The 24,281-nt window shown below is 42.9% G+C and overlaps 1 protein-coding gene across 1 annotated transcript; it reads right to left on the bottom strand.

Moving 5' to 3' along the window:
- Nucleotides 1-1,889: 1,889 nt before the first annotated feature.
- LOC139462173 (uncharacterized) lies at nt 1,890-19,415 on the bottom strand. Its single transcript, XM_071243712.1, has 8 exons — nt 19,044-19,415; nt 14,972-15,027; nt 11,421-12,668; nt 10,648-10,804; nt 10,272-10,382; nt 9,415-9,555; nt 8,764-8,913; nt 1,890-5,436 (listed from the first exon to the last, which is right to left on the bottom strand). The coding sequence occupies exons 1-8, from the start codon at nt 19,108-19,110 to the stop codon at nt 5,213-5,215; spliced, it is 2,154 nt and encodes a 717-aa protein (XP_071099813.1). The 5' UTR covers nt 19,111-19,415; the 3' UTR covers nt 1,890-5,212.
- Between the last annotated feature and the right edge of the window lie 4,866 nt (nt 19,416-24,281).

Here is a 24,281-nt window from a genome sequence, read left to right as displayed (position 1 = left end):
AGCTTGGTTCACACCCTGTCTCAGCTACCACTGCCGCTCGTCATGACGCCATCTTGATTTTTTCTTTTCGGTCAGACAAAAAGATAATCGACTTTGATTAGATACCAAATTTAGAGATATTATGCTTTATGGCCATAGTCTCTTCTTTAACCGGGGTAATATATAACTGTCAAATGGATATATACTACTCAAAAGAAGTTAAAGAACGCCATATTATTTAATATAAAAATGTAAATTTTCTAGGACCACCAATTAACACAAGCATTGTCCTCCATATATGGAAAAGAATTATGGCAAGTTGTCGTGAACGACCATCCTTTGTAAACACTTCTTTGTTTGTGTATATACAAAAACATTTGAACAGTATTTCAATTATATCACAGAATGTCAACATAATGTGGGAAGAATGCCCCAGATTGATGCATGTGTTTGATGTTTAGCACTTTAGTGAATCCCACGAGCACGGGAATGGTGCTGACAAACGAAACATACTATAAGCTCGAGTCTGGGTTTCTCTCCCACGATCATAGGATCCCGACACGCCTAAGGGAAGCAACTCTGCTCATCGATGCCACAGACAACTAGACCATCCGTTGTCCCTCTGCTATTTTGGAGACCATACACTTCAAGAGCTCTAGACCTCATCCTGGGGCCAGAGGCTAATATTGGCTATATGTAGTCTGCCGTCGGAAAACCAAACGTCAGCTCATGAGAACAACCTGTCTCGGTTATCCGACAAACAGAGGTCAATGGGCACAAAAGGCAATATAGCCGTGAAAATAAATGGAACACTGGAAATGAGCGATGACACCGGGTTAAGGCCATTTAAGGGTCGGATTAATGTGGGAGGAAAGCCCGAAATGATACAGGTCCCAGACGTTTACCACTTCGGTGAAATCCACGAGCACGGGTATGGTGCTGACAAACCTAGAAAAATTATCGGGGCGAACAGGGATTCGAACCCACAATCATAGGTTTCTGGCGTGCCCAAGGGACGCAACTCTGCACACCTAATCGCGGTTGATATGTTAGGACTAATCCGTATAATGTCACTGTAGTATTTTCCGTATTTGGAGAGCCCAACCCATCAGAACGGAGCATTCTTTAACATATGTCCTGGAAATAACTTGGCAGTTCAAACTCTAAGGAGTCGTCATGGGACAGAGCGATGGGTTAGCCTAGTGGGTAAGGACCCGGGTTCGAGTCCCCACATGGCTTCAAGGTGTGAAACCCATTTCTGGTGTCCCCCGCCGTGACATTGCTAAAAGCGACGAAAAACCATACTCACTGACGTCACGGGACAAATGATCGTCACAATGAAACATTCACAAATAGTTTATTCCGAAAATGTAGGTACATGAGAATTATTATGAAAAACTAGACACAATAAGCAATGTTAATACATTTACCTCACACGATTAAACAAACACGCCGAGTCTAAAATGCCATCATGTTTGTTTAGCTAATGACGACAATGTGATAAGATAAAATCACCAATAAACCCATTCTTTCACAAGATAATGGATTACTTAAGTCAACAATGACAGCATACACATAAAGTCACTTCTGAATCGGGTGCAGTAAAGGGACAGAGTAAATTCGTTCGTTCAAATACTGCACAGCAACTCATTGCTAAGAATTAGGTTGCTGCCAGCATTACGTTGTTTAAGGTGAGTGTCATAATATGAAGTGACAATTAACAGAAAGCATTGATGACAACTTCTTTATTCTTTATTTTATTATGATGCGAAGTTTCGGTATAGATCGTACACCGTTGTCAACAATGTAATTTTTGTGGCAGGCTATTTTTGTTTTTACAACAATCTGAAGCATAATAATGTTTGAAATAATTTTTGGGGACAATTTATTTTGTCAATAAAATCCAGGCGCTTTTTCCAAAAATATCAGATGGTCAGTCCCCTAGGATCTATACCTAACAGTCACATCATTAACAGAATAAGAAATTGTCATCCATAAATTTTCCCGTCTTTACTGTTACTTAAGAATTCTGAAAATGCCAATCTAATAGTTAATATGAAGTGATATATATCACCATAGATGTGGTTCGTTTGGGTATGTGCAGGAGAGAGATGACATCTCTGATTAGTTGCCCTACAGACAAAGAGGAACGCTTGCTAGGCAACGGATGTAAACACCAGTCTCTGTACTTGATAGCGTCTCTATCACATTACACGCCAGCAAATGTTAGTAATTCACAAACAGTGATCAATGTTCGTATGTCATGGTTCATGAATGATTTGCAATTAGTAAAATAAAATTCAAATACCTTTGTTTCAAACATCAGCTGGATCATGTTTTATATATACATATTTTTTAAGAATTTTTTCCCCGCCCAGTATAGTGTATATATGTTATATTTATTTATAATATAGTGGGTGGGTTTCTCCGCAGGATAAACCCAAAGGATAAAAATGATATCCGTTGGGGTCATATGCGGATAGAGATGCAAATATCAAAGGTAGGGACAACTTTCTCTGTTTACAAACAAACATGGCGTCACCCATGTCATTAAGCGATCGAGTCAGAATTAACCATCGGGAATCTGGAGAATTTACTGGGATAATTGCCATCATTATCAAAAGAACAGTCTAATATACTGAACATCAGTGTATAACTGTGGCGTAGCTAACACACTTTACAAGTTTGGACAACTTTGGAGACATACATTGTGAAACAATTTTGCGAGGGCACGAGGCCAAGCCAAGCGGGATCAGTAGCTATCTGTGCTTGTAGACCTCTGCCGCTTGGAACTATTTCCACATATGAAAAAAGTTGGATTTGGCAGAAATCTGTTTGAATTGTAACCTTGTTTCGTTTTGTCGCTGTGTAATGTACATCAGACTGCACTTCGTAACGTTATGACAGGATAGGACAGACTCTCAACAACCTCTGGCCGTGGCCGTGACGTCACATAGACTAGGTTTAGAGTAGCTTCCCTTTGACGAAGGGCAGTTACTCTGGCGGACATACCGATGGATTGCCGCGAAAGGCAAGTAAAAACAATTCGTGTAGGTAATTGTTGTTTTGCGTATATGTTGTTTCGCCACTGTATAAGAAACAAGTTTCAGTTGGAACTATACTGCCTACTGTCACTGTCCGACTGACACATCACTTACCCTGTGACGTAATATAAATTAATGCGCACATTCCAGGAAAACTTGCAATGTTTCGGTAATGTTTATGAGAGAAGGAAGCGATTTTCAAGATCAGAATTGAAGAATGACATATGATAAAGAGGTTATCACGCTTGTGTACTTTGGGATGGTAAATATCCTGTAGTAGGAATAAACAATATGTATTTAGCTCGCCAAGGCTCGCTAAATACAACGTTTAGTCCTAATACAGGATATCTACCATCCCCAAATACTCTCGCGTGGTAAACTCTATATATCAGCTTTCCTACATTAACTTCCAACATAGACCGCAAAACAAGATATCTTTATTACAGTTCGTGTGATTTACATATGATAAGATATATACAAGTATTACATAATGGCTAGGTTTCTTATCAGCATCATTTACGGATAAATATGCAATTATATAAGGTCGGGTAGGTACTACTTTCGGTGTTTACAAACAAACATGGCGTCGCCCTGTCTACCAAACGTCCATTGAAACATGCTGAGAAACTTATACAATGTCTTTGTCATTATTATCAAAATAACGGCCTGACGTCGAAACTCAATGTCTCCTGTACAGTTTCAGTTGGAACTATATCAACTGTTGCCACTGTCTTACCCAAGTCCTTCCCAGCGCGTTACAGCGTCGTTTCACTCTCGGTAACATCGCTGCCACCAGTGTGGGCGCGGCCATTACAGTAATCTTGAAATTTGGCCTCTAACCCTTATACTTTTGTCTATGCCAGTACAGTTATTTTTTAAAAGGTTTACGACTGGTCCTATTTCCCAGATGAATTTAACTTTTTGTTTGTTTGATCAGATTGATTCGAGATTGCAGACGAACGGAAAATCACTCAAATCCCCCCTTACATTCTTACTATACCAATTACATGATAGTTGAAATGAAATAGAAATTCAAATTGACAAACAAAGAAAACAATTTAGTTACGGTAAGAGTATTCGGCGTCACGACAGTCATCGCTTGTTTGTAAGCATAACGGTCCGTCGGTTGCGAGTTCAACTCCAAGCATAGTTGTGACCACCTATCACCGTGGGGAGTTTTGGCTGGTGGCCGCGATAGTATATAGAGCTCCGCGAACGGGCTATCGCTGTGAGGAGCTTGTGTCTGACCTTGTGACGTGATGTATTAATCCGCATACTCAGCGGGAAGTTACAATGTGCGGGTACTGTGTGTGAGTGATGACAATACTGCGTTAAACGACGGAGTTATAGGATGACATCATATGGTATAGAGGTTTGTGAGTTTAGGGATGGTAACTATTCTGTATTAGTAAGAAACAGAGGAGCGTCATTGTAGATATACTGAAAGGGGAGATAATTATGATAGCATCTTTTTACTGTACGTCCACAACGCTCAGGGATACCTCTTACCCCTTAACCTGATGGTTATATTTTCCTTCTGTTGACGGGTTTTTTCCTGTGTTGCTTTGTATAGTCACAAGTAACGGGGTTGAATATAATGATGTGTATTTTGCACAATCTTACCACGAAGTATAAAACCAGTGTTTTACGAATAATGCCGTGAATCCCATCAATGAGTACGTTATGTTTATTAGTCCCTAAGGAGGAGACGATCTCGGTTTCTACCCCGGGATCTGAAGACCCTTTTCTGGGCGTCGATACAGATGATATCACCGCAACTGCGTCTCTATCTTACACGACTGAAAGTTTACATGGATAAAGATGTCCTCCCCAAACATCGTCATGTGCTGAGATTAGCAGTACAATGGTGTTTATATGTGATCTAAGTCGATGTTACCCTACACAAACAGACGTTGAAATACACGGCAAGGCCAACTCCGACGTGTTAAGGCGTATAAAAGTCCCATGTGTAGTCGCAGCCCTACACGTCTTTGTCGACCTGTTGATTAAAATATTGAGATGGATTTAAAATTCAGTTCATCATTTAAAAGTTTGATGTCAACGACGTGCCAGTCAAAAAGTCATTCACCAAAACCAGAACCTGAACGGACCCATATTGGGAACGCCATGACTATTTCCAGTTAAACGATGACTAAGTAGCAGTATCGACGACTGGATCCCCTCCGTGGTTACCCTCTTCCTGCGGCGTCCTGCCCCGACGCCTGTTGTCGCTCCACCCGCTGTCGCTGCCTGCCCCCATCCTGGTAGCGGTGACAGGTGAAGCAGCAGTTGATGGCCACGGCTTGGTTGACCGTGCACTGCTCCACAGGGAAGTGACGGAAGAACGACGTACAGTTCAAGCTGCCGAACTCTCCCGTGTTGAAAATAACAGGACGATCTCCGTACTCACAACCTGAAACACAGTCACAACCACTGGGAAGGTAATATTTATAAAAAGAGAGGTAAGAATGCCCTGAGGTGAAGTAATATCGGGTTAATGTCGTGTTCAAGATTATTGCACTTTTTTTTGTGTGTGTGTGGCTGCGTGTACTATCCGGATATTGCCGGTTTCATAGTGCAAACCTACTGAGATACCATGCCGCAGTTTAACATGAATGACCTCCTAAGACACAATATACTGACTCAAAGTTGGCCAGGCCTTGTTGTAACCTTATGCCGAACGCCAGGCAAGGTAACAACAAGTACCATCGTTTATGTCTTTTGGAATAACTTGGACAGGACATCCAACCATCGACCTTCAGTTCCGGGCAAAGAATGACTGCACAAAAACTTAATGTCATCCAAATGTCACACGACTACAGTGAGAATATACTACGACCGATGATGTTGACTGTTCAGCATTCATCCACGAGTGTCTCATCTGAGGCTTCGCCATTCCGCATTCCGAACAGGTTATTAATTTCATCTCGAGTCAAAACAGCTATTAATGATAACATATCAAACGAAGAACGTAGAGCTGACTTTTCCAAGTAAACTCATTATTTCGATTACGTAACGTCATCGATTCATGACGTTAATAAGAACGGATAACGTCATAAAGAATTGTTTGCATGACGTCATATTGTCACATTGACCAATCATAGCTGAAAGCACTGAAAGAACACTTGCGAAATGTTATCATAAACGACATTTCTGTCCTTATGAGTAGTAAACATATTTCTTACACACCTGTGGGTGAGAAACCCATTTGAGATAACTGGTATCAAACATATGTGTGAGGTCGAATTCCAGGCCCGTGATTGGCTACTCCATGGTGATGACCTGAGGTCAGATAATGACGAACTACTTTCCTGATCGTCAGTCATTGCACTCTCCTACCTAGAGTTCCATGCGCCATGTGACGATTCGTCACGTCTTACACAGTACATTCAAGATGCATATGTTTTCATCTGTTTCATTTTTGACAAGTCTACAAATCTAGATAAATACATGTCATAGAATGGTTACCTTTCATTGAGAAAATATCCTAAATCGTGAAAAGATTTCCATTTGCGTAGTTATCCTATGTTTACAATGGTTGTACGGCTCCACGTGCTGTCATCGAAGCCCCACGGAGAGCTAGCGATACGGTCACTTTGATGTGTAAATATGTATAGTCATGCAACTTACTGTCGCAGTTGTAGTAGCATATATATCATAATTATCCAAACAATATGTAAAGCGCCCCCAAATACTTGCAAAAGTCCGTTCTATTCTGATTTCTGAAAAAGCGCGTTTGTTTACAAACAAGAGAAAAATCCGGTCACGTGATATGCAAATTAGCCAGTGGCAGTGGTGTTTTGCTGAGTCACCGACTGCGCCGGGGTGTGAAGTCATTGAAACATTCCCTCTGCTTCAGCCGAATGTTTTAGAGCGTTAACCCCCCGGATGTCACAGCGACATATATGCCCTCCTCTTCAAGCCTCACTTCGAAGTGGAATAAACTTCAAAATACACACTAATAGTTTTGAATTCTGTCGGAAATTCTCTCTTCTGTGATATCATCCAATGTCATTTCAGACAAAGCAGAATTACTGAAAGTGACCTCTGAACATTAGGTACATCGTAAATCTCGCCATTTGTTATGCATCACTGTTCACGGTGTTTATTGTATTTCACGTATTTACTGTGTTTATAAATCTAAATATCAGACATTTAGTCAAAGGATTGAATTTCAATAGCATATTAGTGATTACAGGTATCTGCTTTTCATCAAATCACCAATGACAATTCTGAAACGTCGCCGATAAGCTTATAATTATTTAGAATGTTTTGGAAAATACGCAAACACGAACGCCGAAGTAAACTTTCCGCCATATTGGAGAGTGTTTACAAAATCCCGTTTCACGTAAACCGGTTATGAGACGCATTTTAGATCACGTATACATGCATCCCTGAATTTTTCTTATATTTAAGAAAAAAATGACAAATAGTCTTTTTCACCAATACAAATTATCTAGATGAAATCAAGCAATATAGATGTGGAAAGGGACACTGTGCTCGGAAAACTAAACTATTAATATACATGTGAACAATTCAGATTTTACACGGTGTAGCATTTTCACCTATTTTGAAAGATCCATCGTCTAATTGTTGCATACATTGGCTGACGTGTTTGAGAATATTCGTGGGAAGAGTATCGTAGCACATATTATGGAATTAAAAATATATACATTACAATGATCAGGTGAATTTAACTGAAATCGTCAAAGTTTCCGTCCTCTGTGACGGCATGACTGACGCAAAATCACGCACAGCGTTGGCGATGGGTATTTCTGACTAATTCTCTTGGTTACATTGGAAAACATAAAACAAATAACAGTACGCAGATTGTCAAATTGTGTCTGAGTACTTACATGACACATTTATGTATATGCGATCCATCAATCAACGAACATCCTCCTATGGAAATCCCGCCTACTGTTGTCAGTGAACACGCCATTTTGTGAAAGTCGGTCACCGCCAGTGATGTCATTCGGAAGTAAACCTTGTTGTACGTATTTGGTAATTTGGTAGATGAACATTTTTTAACTCGGCATCCTGCGGTAAATTTATTTTATCTAGTTTGCATTATCATCATCGCCTTGATAATCCACAAATATGGCGGAAACCTTTCTGTGTAGGGTCACATTATCTATGCGTAGTAAGCAGTACGTCAGATGACGTCACTCATGACCGTTGTGTTATGTATTAATGCACCACTGCGATCATGAGAAAATAGATCGACAAAATGCATGGATTCGACGCTCTAAAGGTGCGATTTTAGCGTATGTAAGAAACAGTTACAGCACTCGTGACTGACAGATATCATTTATCTTTCAACTCGTTGTTTCAAAGCGTTTTGGAACAACTCGTTGTAAGATAAATGGTATCTGACAGACACTGGTGTAGTTATATCTACGTAACAATGAAGTTCACATATGGTAGCCTCGTATATCATTATAGGTACTATGTGTGAGGCCCATTTTTTGTGTTCCCCGTCGTGATATTTCAGGAATATTGCCAATAGCGGCAAAAAACCAATCCCACGAACTCGTACATCCTTACATACATGCTGGGCGGTGGAGAAGGCCCGGGTTCGACTCCCGACATGGCTACAATGTGTGAAGCCAGTTTCCGGCGTCCCCCTCCGTGATATTGCTGGAATATTGCTAAAAGCGGCGTAAAACCATACTCACTCACTCATTACATACATACAAATTCCAGCTGTAAGGTTTGGAGTAAGGGAGACAACTCTTACCGACAATATTGTTAGGCATACGGGCACTGAGTCGCTCACAGGTCTGGCAACAGAGTCTTCGTATCTGCTCAGCGTAACAGTTGATTCGGACCCCACCGTACTGGTCAAACGGCCGGCAAAGGTTGGCGTTCTGGTCACCCCACGGACACACTGTGTAGGATGGAGGTACATACATCTGTGATGAGCTCAGTGACAGTGCATGTGTTGGTGTCAGGACATACTATGACCGACGCTGCTGGATAGTATGTTAAATATATTAAAGGTGCGGTGAGGTGAAATGGGGTTTAAGGTCGCGTTCAAGATTATTGCACTTACATAGCGACGTGCATGCACGTTTTGTTTGTTTGTTTCCTGGATGCCGGGCTCAGCTATATGACGACTGTCTGGAGTCAGGACAAGATAATCCAGTGATTGACATCAGGAGCATCGATCCACGCAGTTGGGATACGATGACATGCATCAACCAAGTTAGCGAGTCTGACCACCCGATCCCGTTAGCCGCTTCTTACGACAAGCACAGTCGTCTGTTACGACAAGGCATTGTAATGGTTACTTTATAAAAACACTGATAAAACTAGGACGTAATGAAATGGATTTAGACAAGTGGCTGTGGGGCTAGCGTATCTTTGAGATGCTGCTGCTGATACTCACCCTGACTCTCGGCGCTGCCCCGCAACCTCCTGCAGGTGTGACAACAGAGGCGTTGGTTCTCGGGGATGTAGCACAGGCTGGGGTTCTGTGTGACTCTTTCACACCGTGGGGTCATGTCGCCATACTCACACCCAGCCTCTCCTGCAAACACCATGCAAACATTACTTCATAGATCTGCCGTTATTATTCCCCATTCGGAACTTCCCGTTCACTTTTGAGATACAAAAATCAGCTGTTCCGAAAGTATCACGCAGATACTATAGAGGGTTTTTCAGATCTTGACGTAGAGTGGTATCGAACCGGAATAAAATATGATTTTATATGATTGAAAATCCCAGCACAGATAGCAAAATTAGGTGCATCAAGTGGATGGTGTCTTATGTCGTCAAGTACTGAATCTGGACCAGACAAACCAGTGACTGACAGCACAGTACGAAGTAAATTCCACAGTGAGCCAGGTTACACATAACAACAACCGTAGTCCAAGTAAGTCGGTTCCCACAATGAACTTTGAGTGGAATCACAGTTAACAAACGTGTGACAGATACAGTCATCGTTACTGAAACTGAATCGATATGATCAGGGGAAAAGGGGTAGCCCAGTGGTGAAAGTGTTCCCACGTCGCGACGATAACCGGGTTTGATCCTCAAACTGATTACAATGTGTGAAGATAGATCTTGTGTGGGGATATTACTGAATGCGGCCAATGACCATACTCACTAAGAAGACTTTAGTTCAGCCAACACCAACTGCACGATTATATTACACACACCTGACCTCGATCACAAGTATCAAAGCACCTCTGTCCCTCACCCCTACCCCCACCTAGCTCTATAGCTACCTACACACGTACTTACCTGACCTGTGTTGGTCACAGGTGTTGCAACAACTCTGTCTGTTCCTCAGGTCATAGCAGTCGTGAGGCTGTATCTCGCGACACTGATAGGAGTGGTCTCCAAACTCGCACCCTTAAAAAATCGACGACAGTAACATCATTACAGGCGAATATTCCCGTTCATGCTCTTAAATGAATTAAATACATTTTACAATTTTACTACAAAATGTGGCTCAGTCTCTCTGGAGAAAAATCTCTGAGACGAGTTGTAATTTTTATCGATAGTTCACATTAATTTGTTTGATAGGCATTCCTTAGAAGTTGAAGTAGGCCAGGAACACGTTATTCGTCTTGAGCTGATATACATTCTATGCAGTACACCGAAACGATTGACATACCAACTCTGGCGGCATTCTTAAGGGGCCGACACTTCTCGCAGCACTCCCTTGACGTGAATTCATGTCGATAGCATAGAAAAGACCCGTAGAAGTCGACAGCCCTGGCACAGTCCATGCCATTAATTCGCATCCGGATACCAGTCTCCGGACAGTTCTGCTTGATTAGAAGTCAATTAGGGACGACAATTAGTTTGACTTTAGGTTTTACCCGCAGAAAGAATATTGCTCATTTGGCATGCTGGCTGTCCTGAAAACAAATGTATTGTGACTTCCCAAATAATTGTTTCAGGTAGAACAAACAAACGTCTTAAAACAGGGACCGAAGAACTAGTTAGTCTTTAAAGAATCCAAGGACCATTTAATATTCCTCCATATCATTAAGTCATCTTAGAATTCCGGGAATGAAACACACTTTATGGTATAAGGATTGAATGAGAATGTTAATCACAAGGTTGCTTCCGACTTAAATACGCTTGGTATGAAGGGAAGCAATGTTGTTTACTTCGTATTTACTCCACAATAACTAGATATGAATTTTGTTTTGTTTTACGCCACAGTTAGCAATATTTCAGCAACCTACTGTCAACCTATTAATAACAAAAACTGGGCCAGACAAACCCGTGATTGGTATTATGAGCGACAACCTACGCCGAGGACACGGAATCAGCCGAGTCACCGAGCTAGACCAACTGATCCATTTAGTCGCCTCATACGACATGCATAGTTACAATTCTATCCCAGTGACCCCATGGGGTACATCCCAAATGACTCACCCCATGGTTAGGATTGTATGGATACTGTTGTCCAGATGGATTATATCCGTAAGGAACATATCCCTGGCCAGTGGCTTGTCCTCCTGTGTAAGTCGGCTGACCTCCTGTGTAAGTAGGCTGACCCACTGTATAAGTCGGCTGACCTCCAGTGTAAGTTGGTTGACCTCCATTTTGAGTTGGTTGACCTCCAGTATGAGTCGGTTGACGAACAGTATAAGTTGGTTGACCTCCAGTATAAGTTGGTTGACCTCCACCATAGCTCGGCTGCGGCTGTCTTACGGTATATGAGGGTTGCTGTTGTCTGGCGCTGTAGGTGTACTGGTTCGAACTGGAGTAGTACGGCTGCTGCCCTCCAACTGTGTAGGTTCTGTAGCCAGGCGTCTGGCGGAACACCTGCTGTCCGGTATTTGGCTGTCGCCTGTCCAGTGGCTGCCCTCCACCAGTGGAGAGTATAGGACCCAACGGATAACTAGCAGCGACCGTAGGACGTCTTCCCGTGGGCCCGTTGCCACCACTGTAATATGTACCTGTGTTTGTAGACCTCCCGGCTGTCTGTGTCGGGTCGCGTCTTCTTGTTCCGGTAGGGCTATACGTTGCCGTCGCACCGCCTGTACCTGGGTTATACACATACCCTGTGTGTCGTGGATCAGTCTGTGTGCCCTGGCTTTGGCCAGTTCGAGTAGGATTGCCTTGAGAATCATCAACATCATCTTGGTTGTTGGTCTGAACAGGGCTGTTGTAGGCTCTTAAACTCGGGGTGTCATACCCTTCGTCGAGTCCAGACTGACTACCTTGGGTCTGGGTACCTGTGGATCGAGTCCGTGTGGGTGTGCGACGACTGCCAGACTGACTACCTTGGGTCTGGGTACCTGTGGATCGAGTCCGTGTGGGTGTGCGACTACTGCCAGACTGACTAGCTTGGGTCTGGGTACCTGTGGATCGAGTCCGTGTGGGTGTGCGACTACTCCCCGACTGACTGCCCGACTGACTGCCCGACTGACGGCTGTAGCTCTGGGAACTAGAGTATTCATGCGACGACCTTCCTGATGACCCGCCAAGTTCTGGCGAGTATTGTCGGTACAATGGTGTACGGGTCGTGTACGCACGTGCTGCGTCATAATATTGCTGGTCGCTCTGATCTAGGTTTGGGTTCAGGATGGCTGTGTGACCGTACACGGAGTCGTCACCACCCACATCCCGAGAAGCATCTGAAATAGGTTGCGGCTGGTGTTGTGTGTATGGAATGGGCTGCAATGCGAAGATAGTAGAGTATACATACCAACTAATACATTATATAACAATTTTGATTACTTTAATATAAAATGCCTTACATAGTACAATGTCACACAAACCAAACCCTAGGTAGTACCATGTCATACACACCAAGCCCTATGTAGTACCATGTCATACACACACAGCCCTATGTAGTACCATGTCATACAACACCAAGCCCTATGTAGTACCATGTCATACTCACCAAGCCCTATGCAGTACCATGTCATACACACCAAGCCATATGTAGCACCATGTCATACACACCAAGCCCCATGTAGTAGCATGTCATACACACCAAGCCCTATGTAGTATCATTTCATACACACCAAATCCTATAAAGTACCGTGTCATACACACCAGGCCCTATGTAGTACCACGTCATACACACAAAGCCTTATGTTGTACCATATCAAAGACACCAAGCCCTATGTAGTACCATGTCATACACACCAAGCCCTATGCAGTACCATGTCATACACACCAAACACTTTGTAGTACCATGTCATACACATCAAACACTATGTAATACCATGTCTTACAAACCAAACATTATGTATACTACCATGGCATACACACCAAGCCCTATGTAGCACCATGGCATACACACCAAGCCCTATGTAGCACCATGGCATACACACCAAGCCCTATGTAGTACCATGTCATACTCACCAAGCCCTATGCAGTACCATGTCTTACAAACCAAACATTATGTATACTACCATGGTATACTCACCAAGCCCTATGTAGTACCATGTCTTACAAACCAAACATTATGTATACTACCATGGCATACACACCAAGCCCTATGTAGCACCATGGCATACACACCAAGCCCTTTGTAGCACCATGGCATACACACCAAGCCCTATGTAGCACCATGGCACACACACCAAGCCCCATGTAGCACCATGGCACACACACGAAGCCCTATGTAGTACCATGGCACACACACCAAGCCCCATGTAGCACCATGGCACACACACCAAGCCCCATGTAGCACCATGGCACACACACCAAGCCCCATGTAGCACCATGGCATACACACCAAGCCCCATGTAGCACCATGGCACACACACCAAGCCCCATGTAGTACCATGGCACACACACCAAGCCCCATGTAGCACCATGGCACACACACCAAGCCCCATGTAGCACCATGGCACACACACCAAGCCCCATGTAGTACCATGGCACACACACCAAGCCCCATGTAGCACCATGTCACACACACCAAGCCCCATGTAGCACCATGGCACACACACCAAGCCCCATGTAGCACCATGGCATACACACCAAGCCCCATGTAGCACCATGGCACACACACCAAGCCCCATGTAGCACCATGGCACACACACCAAGCCCCATGTAGTACCATGGCACACACACCAAGCCCTATGTAGTACCATGGCACACACACCAAGCATTATGTATACTATACTGTCATACACTCCACCCCACAAAACTACATATAGGACCTACAGATATCTTGACAAATGTTTATCCAAAGATCGTTTTTTTCAAGTGAACATTATGCAGATCATATATATATATATTTACCTGAAGCTATGAGCCTAAATACAAAAAAAGTATCTTGGGACAATTTCTTTTTTTCAAACCTAAATATGTTCCTCACATACAGAATATAGTTTGGTCTGTGTGATGGCATAGGACCAGGCACACGTTGTTTTTTACGTCCACTTCCGGGGTTGTGTCACGAGGGTTGAGGGATAAGCTGCGAGCATCTCATAGACATACGTGATCTAAAAAGTGATTCCCTTCAAATTGATACATTTTTGCCAACGATATTGGAGAGATTGTATTCTAGTTTCGTAAAAGTCATTTTCTCGTCTGTCCCAAAGGTTCTCCACAGCTGCTGGCGTATTTGTTCGAGTCGATATAAGTTCTGGGCAGAGCTTTGTTCCTCTTTCTTCTGAGAGAACGTTCAGAACGTTTCAGTCAACCCTCATTCACTATACAGACACCAGTTGTCACAGATCAGCTGAAAAACTTACACTACCACCTAAAAGGAAGCGTATATCAGATGCTAACATGATCAGTTTTTATTCACCACCATATTTATTTTTTTTAAGCAATTTCTTGGACTATGTATTTGTTTCGATAAAATCCCAGCCCCGCCCCTTCCCGAATATCAAACAGTCAGCCCCAAACGAGAATTTTAAATGGTCAAGTCCCAAAGTATTTTCTGAGGACAAAGATCACTAATTTGGTTGCACGGTAAGCCTTATTGCATGTTTTCAAGGAGGGGTATCACTTACCCCAATCTGGTCAGCAAGATCTCTCTTTTTTAACGTATGAAGCAGGATAGAGTCATCTGCAAAATAGAACATAACTGATCAAATTCTTCTTCATTTTACAGCTAAATTTGTATGCCTTACAGCTGTACGTTGAGTTTAGTTAATATCTCTTGAAATAATTATGGGTTATTGTTAAATATTATAATTGAATACCTTAGTAATAAATGTGCTGTATAACATACACCTGTATGAGGGTCTGGTAATAATGCTGCAGTATCATGCACGTAACATGAATTGCTTAAACCCCATTCCTGGTAATATTGGAGACCCTATCTCTTGCAATACATTTAGAGTATAATATACATTAATATATTGATTTCATCTCTAGCAATAACTATGTAGTATTTTGGTTAGTAAGATTGTTTCTTCTAGACTCTATCCCTAGCAATATATGTGTAGTATATTCCACGATGTTAATTTTCTATATCTAGCAATAAGAGTGTTGTTCAATGTGAGGAAACCCTATTTCAGCTACTATATCTAGCCTTATGTCTGTAATATAATGTATGGGAGGATGTTAATTGGTGATCCATATCCTACCGATATCTCAGTATCCAACATTAACGGCGTGGTATATAATGCAGAATTAAGGCACTATTTGACCCAGAAGCGAGAGAAAGGTCCACGTTTTGTAGCTGTCTGAGAGTAGCTGATTCCCGCTGTGTGAGGATGATAGCCGACAGATACAGACAGCAGTTTGTCAGCAGGGCTCACGCAGTAATTGGCTGTCTGTGTGTACTACTCCCAGCGGCAACACGGCAGATGGGCTTCCGTGCACTGCAAGACAAGGCATCTCGCACTTCCCTGTACCACTGAGTCCCTCCAGTGTGAAACCATCAGTCCACAGGATAGTACACACCTAAATGGTAAATGTCCACGACCTCTGGCACATCAAGCAAACACGTCGTTATAACTTATTTATGTGATATAATCTTTCACATAATCTTTCACAACACATGTGATGTAACTTTGCCAACACGTGGCTGCACGTGGTCCTATGTCCTATGCACACATGTGACAAATCAGGCAATGTTAAACGACGTTGGTTGTGTAGAGTAGGTGGATGGGTGACAGTGCTCGACTCCTGAGAGTTACCAGGGCTTCGGCCCTAGCTGCCACACTGAAGACTATTTTCGAAACCTGCCATTGTTCATCCGGAAGTGTACTGGTACCAGGAAAGTGGTTATGCTATTTTCCAGCTGAGAAAGAAAATCGAGTGCACTCTGATCCATGGTATACACGCGCATGGTGTTTAGCTGTATGAAAGAAGGATTATTATTTCTGGTGGCGTTATTGTTATTGCATGTTCTAGGAACCAAATCTGCTTGAGGCAAGAACGAATATATACCGAAATGGTCAGTATCAAGTTCAGAATAGATTGAATATAACGATGACCTCGGAATCACTGTTGACGGCAATGAAGACAGATGACAGAACAGTATGTCATGGTTAAACAAGTGTGACAGAACGTGATGACTATAAGTATAGTTACATCTCATTGCTTCAGGACAATATGTCAAAACTGAAGCCAACAGTTACCTGAAGTTTGCTGAGAAATGTGAAATTCTGGACTTCATGATCGATACCATCTATGTGAAATTTGGGGATAGGACTTCTAGGCAGGAACTAGACATCCTCACTGGTACCAACTGTTTCCACCCTTCTTGCTAGTTTGTTTCTTGTTGCATATGAATCCGAATTTCAGCTCGGATTTGCAAAATGAAAACATGCCAAGAAGTTTAACGTATGCTTCAGGTGTATCGATGGTCTCGTGTATCGTTCAAAAATGGTCAAAAACTCAATCCCCTTCCACTGATTTACCCACCAGAACTAGAAATAAAAGAGACCAGTTAAACCATCTCATCTGTTTCATATTTAGATCTATGCATTAGATTCAGAGCGGTAGAAAACCCTCCACGAGACTGTAGGACAACTTCCTACTTGTCAACTTTCCCTTTACGTCGAACACTTGCGCATGAGCTCTAGCCCTTGGTGTCAGCATTTCACAACTTGTTGGGTACAATCAAGAAAGCAAGTTTTCTTCGGGTGAAAAGTCGACTTGTGCCACCGAAGTGGCAGGGTACCTTTTCCAACTTATTTTCGCGAACACGTGGTATCATCAATATTTGATAGTGATTTATAAACAAATACCCACGATATAGTCGGAATCGTACAATGGACTTTTATGAATGTGGAAATGGTTTTGTTATTAACATTTATTGGACTCTTACATCTGTACATAAGACATTTACATGTTACCTCATTAGATGTTTTATCTGTACATTAGTAAATTCATGTTTCTTTATTAGACTCTTATATCTCTGCATAAGATAGTTGCATGTAACTTCTTGATCTGTACATGAACTATTTAGATTATCTTCACAAGAGTGTTATATCTTTGCATAAGAGATGTACAAGTAACTTCATCAGATTCTTATTGCTCTACATGCCATATTAACTGATAGCTTCATTAGATTCGTACATCTCAGCATGTGTGTGTGTGTGTGTGTGTGCGTGTGTGCGGTATATGTGTACACCAACGTACTCGTATATATCACACATTTATGGTCATGTCATACAACAACATGCTGGTATATATCACACGTCTATCGTCATTTCATACAACAACATACACCAACATACTCTTTTATATCACACGTCTATGGTCAGATCATACAACTACATACACCATCATGCTGGTATATATCACACGTCTATCGTCAGGTCATACAACAACATACACCAACATACTCGCATATATCACACATCTATGGTCAGATCTTACAACTACATACACCATCATGTCGGTATATATCATATGTCTATTTTCTGGTCTTACGACTACATACACCATCATGTCGGTATATATCATATGTCTATTTTCAGGTCTTACGACTACGTATACCAACATGCTGGTATATATCCCACGTCTATTGTCAGGTCATATAACTACATACACCAACATGCTGGTACATATCATGTGTCTATTTTCAGGTCTTACGACTACATATACAACCTGCTGGTATATATCACACGTCTATTTTTAGGTCATACAACTACATACACTAACAACATATACTGGTATATATCACACGTGTGTGGCCAGGTCATACAGCTCCTAACACCAACCTGCTGGTATATAACACGTTAATGGTCAGGTCGTACAACTACATACACCAACATGCTGGTATATATCACACGTCTATTTTCAGGTCATACAACTACATACACCAACATACTGGTATATATCAAAGGTGTGTGGTCAGGTCATACAACTACATACACCAACATGCTGGTGTATATAACACGTTCATGGTCAGGTCATACAACTACATACACCAACATACTGGTATATATCACGTTCATGGTCAGGTCATACAACTACATACACCAACATACTGGTATATATCACGTTCATGGTCAGGTCATACAACTACATACACCAACATACTGGTATATATCACGTTCATGGTCAGGTCATACAACTACATACACCAACATACTGGTATATATCACGTTCATGGTCAGGTCATACAACTAAATACACCAACATACTGGTATATATCACGTTCATGGTCAGGTCATACAACTACATACACCAACATACTGGTATATATCACGTTCATGGTCAGGTCATACAACTACATACACCAACATACTGGTATATATCACACGTCTATTTCCAGGTCATATAACTACATACACCAACATACTGGTATATATCACACGTCTATTTCCAGGTCATATAACTACATACACCAACATCTACTGGTATATATCACACGTCTATTGTCAGGTAATACAACTTCTAATACCAACATACTGGTATATATCACGTTCATGGTCAGGTCATACAACTACATACACCAACATATACTGGCATATATAACACGATTATGGTCAGGTCATACAACTACATACACCAACATGCTGGTATGGATAACCAAGTCATTGGTAGGTCGTGTCTCTATCTATGCCATTTAGAACACGTGTACATTGTTATATGCCAGTCAGTCAGTCAGACTGCCCTCACCTTTAGTGCCTGGAGTGGAGTGGACGTGAAGGACACACAACACAGCTATATATCCAAGTACCAACATGGTGGAACGGGTAGTGTCCTGGGCGTCCTTGTATCTGCTAGTTTACACTACCGCATGGCACTGAAGAATCACAGCCACACCGAACCAAGTTCTGTGCCAGAAATTATATCACAAGCTTTCCTCACGCCCCCGAACCGTATAGTATTACCTGTGTCTAACCCCGATAATTGCCGCTATTCCTAGCCCCCTTACCGATGCTGCCGGCCACAAGAGACTCGACGCGGCGGTAATTTGCACGCGCAACTGTCCAGGGATGTAGCCCTTATCAGTTGAGAACTCACTGAAGCAATCAGAGATAGTTGTGATGAAAATACCGGTGATATCTTCAGAAAAAGATCAGATCCTCTTTGCTTTTTTTCTGGAGCAAATCGTTTGAAATGACTAACATAATCTAAATATAACGTCCTTTTCAAGGTTTTTACGAATTCCCTAAATTTCACGTATGTTTTTCGTGGGCTGTTATTGCGGTTTGTTATAACTTACATCCACGTTTTTGACATATCGGCTGTTTCTGGAAATCAACTTATGATAAAGTTTCTCTTCCCTGCTGGTGTTGAGGAGAGGAATTAGCGTTTCTCTGAAATCCTGTCGAGCCATTCGCCTATAAACCAGCACTAAAGTTGTAAAACTACCAGGAGTAGGTAGCAGGCCACACTAACACTTGTTGAACGTCAGCCTTACCTCGTCTTGATTCCAGACATACGCTTCATGGACGATGTAGAAATATATAAATGGAAATACATGTGGAAGTACTCAACTACAGTAAAGTACGGTTATAACGAACTCAAAGGGACTACTAATTTTAGTTCGTTATAACCGTTTTTCGTTATAATCATGTATACAACATAACTACAGCAAATAGTCGGGACCAAAAGAGTAAGTTCGTTATATCCGTAAGTTCGTTATAAGCGTGTTCGTTATAACCGTAGTTTACTGTACTACAAACATCCATACATACCATATGAATCTTATTGTTATCACCGTTGCATTGCATGGCCATTTTACACGTATGTAGTCAGCTTAAATCGCGCTGTTGGAATAACAGTAGGGCTGTGCAGGGCATTCTAACCAAATATATAAGCGTTTACCTCCAACACTTTGAGAAGCCCATGTGTTAGATAGATCTACGGCATGACTAATGTACTCCAAGGTAGTTTCATAGTCATTCAAAGACTTAAAGGACCCTTCCACGATATGATGGTGAGGAATATGTTCAGCGCTGTCGGTTTCGATTTGCAGTAGGAAATAGAAACTCGGTGGAATTGGTTGCGCCAATCTTTTGTTTTATATTTTATCTCCATTCTGTTACGATATGTACCCTGCACCCAGTCGTTACTATAGTTACCACTTTCATCTCTTCAATCACTAAGTTCGGGCAGATTCTCTCTCGCTCATGAATGTAATTAAATCGGACAGCTGTTTTAGTGACAACTTATTGGGGATGGGATGTGCCATTCTCCAGTGCCTTTTACTCGTGGGCAGCTTACAGTGGTAGATATGACCTGTCTGTCGTTTATCAAACGCCCGCCTACATCAGAGTGCGTTATCTGTACAAGGGGTGGGAGGGGAGGGGATTAAGGGAATGCTGTTTTACGCCGCAGTCAACACTATTCTACCTATATCACATCGATCATTACAGTCTGACACAGGTAACCCAGTGGTTGGTGACATCGGGGGCAACGCGGTCGGGGATCCGTCACACGGTCAGCCGTGTTGCACGTCAAAACCATCTGATCCTCAGTGGTCGGTTCATAGGACAAGCATTTGATGCTGTAGACTGTGCCCCGGAATCCACGGTTTAGTGTTGAAGGGGTTAGCCGTGGGATGCTTGAGACTGAGTGTGCCCCGGAATCCCCAGTTTAGTGTTGAAGGGGTTAGCCGTGGGATGCTTGAGACTGAGTGTGCCCCGGAATCCCAGGTTTGGTGTTGAAGGGGTTAGCCGTGGGATGCTTGAGACTGAGTGTGCCCCGGAATCCCCAGTTTAGTGTTGAAGGGGTTAGCCGTGGGATGCTTGAGACTGAGTGTGCCCCGGAATCCCCGGTTTGGTGTTGAAGGGGTAAGCCGTGGGATGCTTGAGAATACTGTACCTAATTACATATGTACTTGTGCACACAAGCCACTTAACCTCTGAACACTGAACATTTGAACATCGAAATATTCAGAGTGACGTACTGCCTTGGTACAGCGTTAACAAGTGCGGGGTGGATCCAACTGACGAGTAGAAGCATTATTGCCATGGAGTAAGGTAGACGGCTTGGATCATTAATCGGGTAGAGTCAGTAGTCGGGTTGGGCCGTTAGTTAGGTAGAGTCGGTAGGCGGGTTGGACCGTTAGTTCGGTAGAGTCAGTAGACAGGTTGGACCATGAGTCGGGTAGAGTCAGTAGACAGGTTAGCCCATTAGTCGGGTAGAGTCAGTAGTCGGGTTGGGCCGTTAGTTAGGTAGAGTCAGTAGGCGGGTTGGACCGTTAGTTCGGTAGAGTCAGTAGACAGGTTGGGCCATGAGTCGGGTAGGGTCAGTAGACAGGTTGGCCCATTAGTCGGGTAGAGTCAGTAGTCGGGTTGGGCCGTTAGTTAGGTAGAGTCAGTAGGCGGGTTGGACCGTTAGTTCGGTAGAGTCAGTAGACAGGTTGGGCCATGAGTCGGGTAGGGTCAGTAGACGGGTTGGGCCATTAATCGGGTAGAGTCGGTAGGCGGGTTGGACCGTTAGTTCGGTAGAGTCAGTAGACAGGTCGACCCATGAGTCGGGTAGAGTCAGTAGACAGGTTGGGCCGTTAGTTCGGTAGAGTCAGTAGACAGGTTGGGCCGTTAGTTCGGTAGAATCAGTAGACAGGTTTGGCCGTTAGTCAGGTAGAGTCAGTAGACAGGTTGGGCCATTAGTCGGGTAGAGTCAGTAGACAGGTTGGGCCGTTAGTCGAGTAGAGTCAGTAGACAGGTTGACCCATGAGTCGGGTAGAGTGAGACAGGTTGGCCCATAAGTCGGGCATAGTCGGTAGACGGGTTGGTCAGGTAGAGCTGGTAGACGGGTTGGGCCATTAGTCGGGTAGAGTCAGTATTCAGTCCAGTACTCGTGTACTCACAGAGGTACTGTATCAGTGTCACACACAATGTGTGATTATTATGAACCTTCATGCGTTATGCACATCATGACATGCTTCATGCTGTCTGATCAAATGATCCAACTCTATCACTGCAGTCCAATCCAGGCAAGCCAGTGACTGACAGCATGAGCACCAAGTTACAGCACCGTGTCACGGTGACACGCAGTAGGCTGGGTTTGCCCGGGGCAATATCTCCAGGTAGTCGGCTCTCACAAGCAAGAAATCCTGGGGGCCTTTTCTCACTAGGAATCCCCACAGAGATCATAGCTTAGTGGCCGCCTCCGTGGTCTAATGGTAGAGCGTCCGCCCGGAGAGCGGAAGATCCGGGGTTCGATCCCCGGCCGCGTCATACCAAAAGACGTTAAAAAATGGTACTTGTTGTTACCCTGTCTGGCGCTCGGCATTAAGGGGCTAAAACAAGGACTGGTCGGCTCGGAGTCAGTATACTGTGTCTGAGTGGGGTATTCATGTTAAACTGCGGCATGGTATCTCAGTGAGCTAGCACTATAAATCGACATCAGTCCGGACTAGTACAAGCAGCCACACAAACACATACACGTACATGCACGTCGCTATATAAGTGCAATAATCTTGGACGCGACGTAAACCCAATTTCACCTCACCTCACCTCATAGCTTAGTAACTGGTACACTCGGTGAGTCAGTGAGTGTTTGTTATTTGTTTTACGCCGCACTCAGCAATATTCCAGCCATATGACGGCGGTCTGTAAATAATCGAGTCTGGAACAGACAATCCAGTGATTGACATCACGAGCATCGATCCATGCAATTGGGATACTATGACATGCATCAACCAAGTCATGGAGCCAGACCACCCGATCCCGTTATAGTCGCTTTTTACGGTAAGTATGGGTTGCTGACGACCTATTCAACCCCGGATCTTCACGTGTGGGTGAGTAAGTGAATGAGTGAGTGAGTATTGCTTAACGCTGCATCTGCAATCCTGCATGTGTTCGCGCCGAAACAAGAGTCTGTCTACGACAACAAGCTAGATTCTACAACATAAACACAGTGTTTCACTGAATTACTGTTTTAAACATACTTTATTCACAATATTGAAACGGATTGGGTACAAGTTGTCCAACTAGAGAAGCAAACATAGAATATTGATGATTAGACCTGTGTAAGTTCGTACAAAGTATTGAAACGTTTTGTTTTAAAGATACACAAATGAACAGTATTCAAAATACATTGATTTTACATTTTACATTTTACAGTTTGCCATACAAAACTATTTTGATATCTTACGGAAATTTGTTCTCGGCAATTACTTACGATGTGTTTGTTAATTATTAACATATGTCATTGTCGTACTTTATTATTTATCTAAGCTGAAGCTGTTTAATTGATCAAACTTGTTTAAAATCACCACTCCTCTTAGTTTGATCCCGCCTCTCACATGGTGCACACTCAGACAGAGGGATTTTACAACGCTTTCCTAGCGCTAGCTTTGTATGATGTTGGGTCCGCGAGTAGTACATAATTTAAGGAACGTGCTTGGTTATTTGATGGTGAAACTATCAACACTTGTACTGTTCGTGATACTGTCATAGTATTGGCGGTCCTGTGGGAGGACTTACTTGACTTACATACATTGATTCTAATTCTGTTTGATTTCGATCAAGACCGCCTCCATGGTCTAATTGTAGAGCGTCCGCCCGGAGAGTGGAAGGTCCGGGGTTCGAACCCCGACCGCGTTATACCAAAAGACGTTAAAAGATGGTACTTGTTGTTACCCTGTCTGGCGCTCGGCATTAAGGGGCTAAAACAAGGACTGGTCGGCTCGGAGTCAGTATACTGTGTCTGAGTGGGGTATTCATGTTAAACTGCGGCATGGTATCTCAGTGAGCTAGCACTATAAATCGACATCAGTCCGGACTAGTACAAGCAGCCACACACACAAATACACATGCATGCACGTTGCTATATAAGTGCAATAATCTTGGACGCGACGTTAATCCCCATTTCACCTCACTTTGATTTCGATCAAAGATGTCCTGTTTGTTTACTGCACAACAACGCACTATATTCCAACTAGCCTATAAATATTTA

This window comes from Haliotis cracherodii, unplaced genomic scaffold (assembly GCF_022045235.1).
Source record: "Haliotis cracherodii isolate W230 unplaced genomic scaffold, xgHalCrac1.p SCAF_15, whole genome shotgun sequence".
Classification (NCBI taxonomy): Eukaryota; Metazoa; Mollusca; class Gastropoda; order Lepetellida; family Haliotidae; genus Haliotis; species Haliotis cracherodii.
This window is presented reverse-complemented; position numbering and strand designations above follow the sequence as displayed.

Coding starts and splice junctions, on each gene's coding strand:
- LOC139462173 (XM_071243712.1), bottom strand. CDS start 19,110: ATGTTGGTACTTGGATATATAGCTGTGTTGTGTGTCCTTCACGTCCAC. Junction 10,383..10,647: donor TAAGAATGCCGCCAGAGTTG/GTATGTCAATCG, acceptor CGATTTTTTAAG/GGTGCGAGTTTGGAGACCAC. Junction 5,437..8,763: donor TATGCCTAACAATATTGTCG/GTAAGAGTTGTC, acceptor ACTGTGTTTCAG/GTTGTGAGTACGGAGATCGT.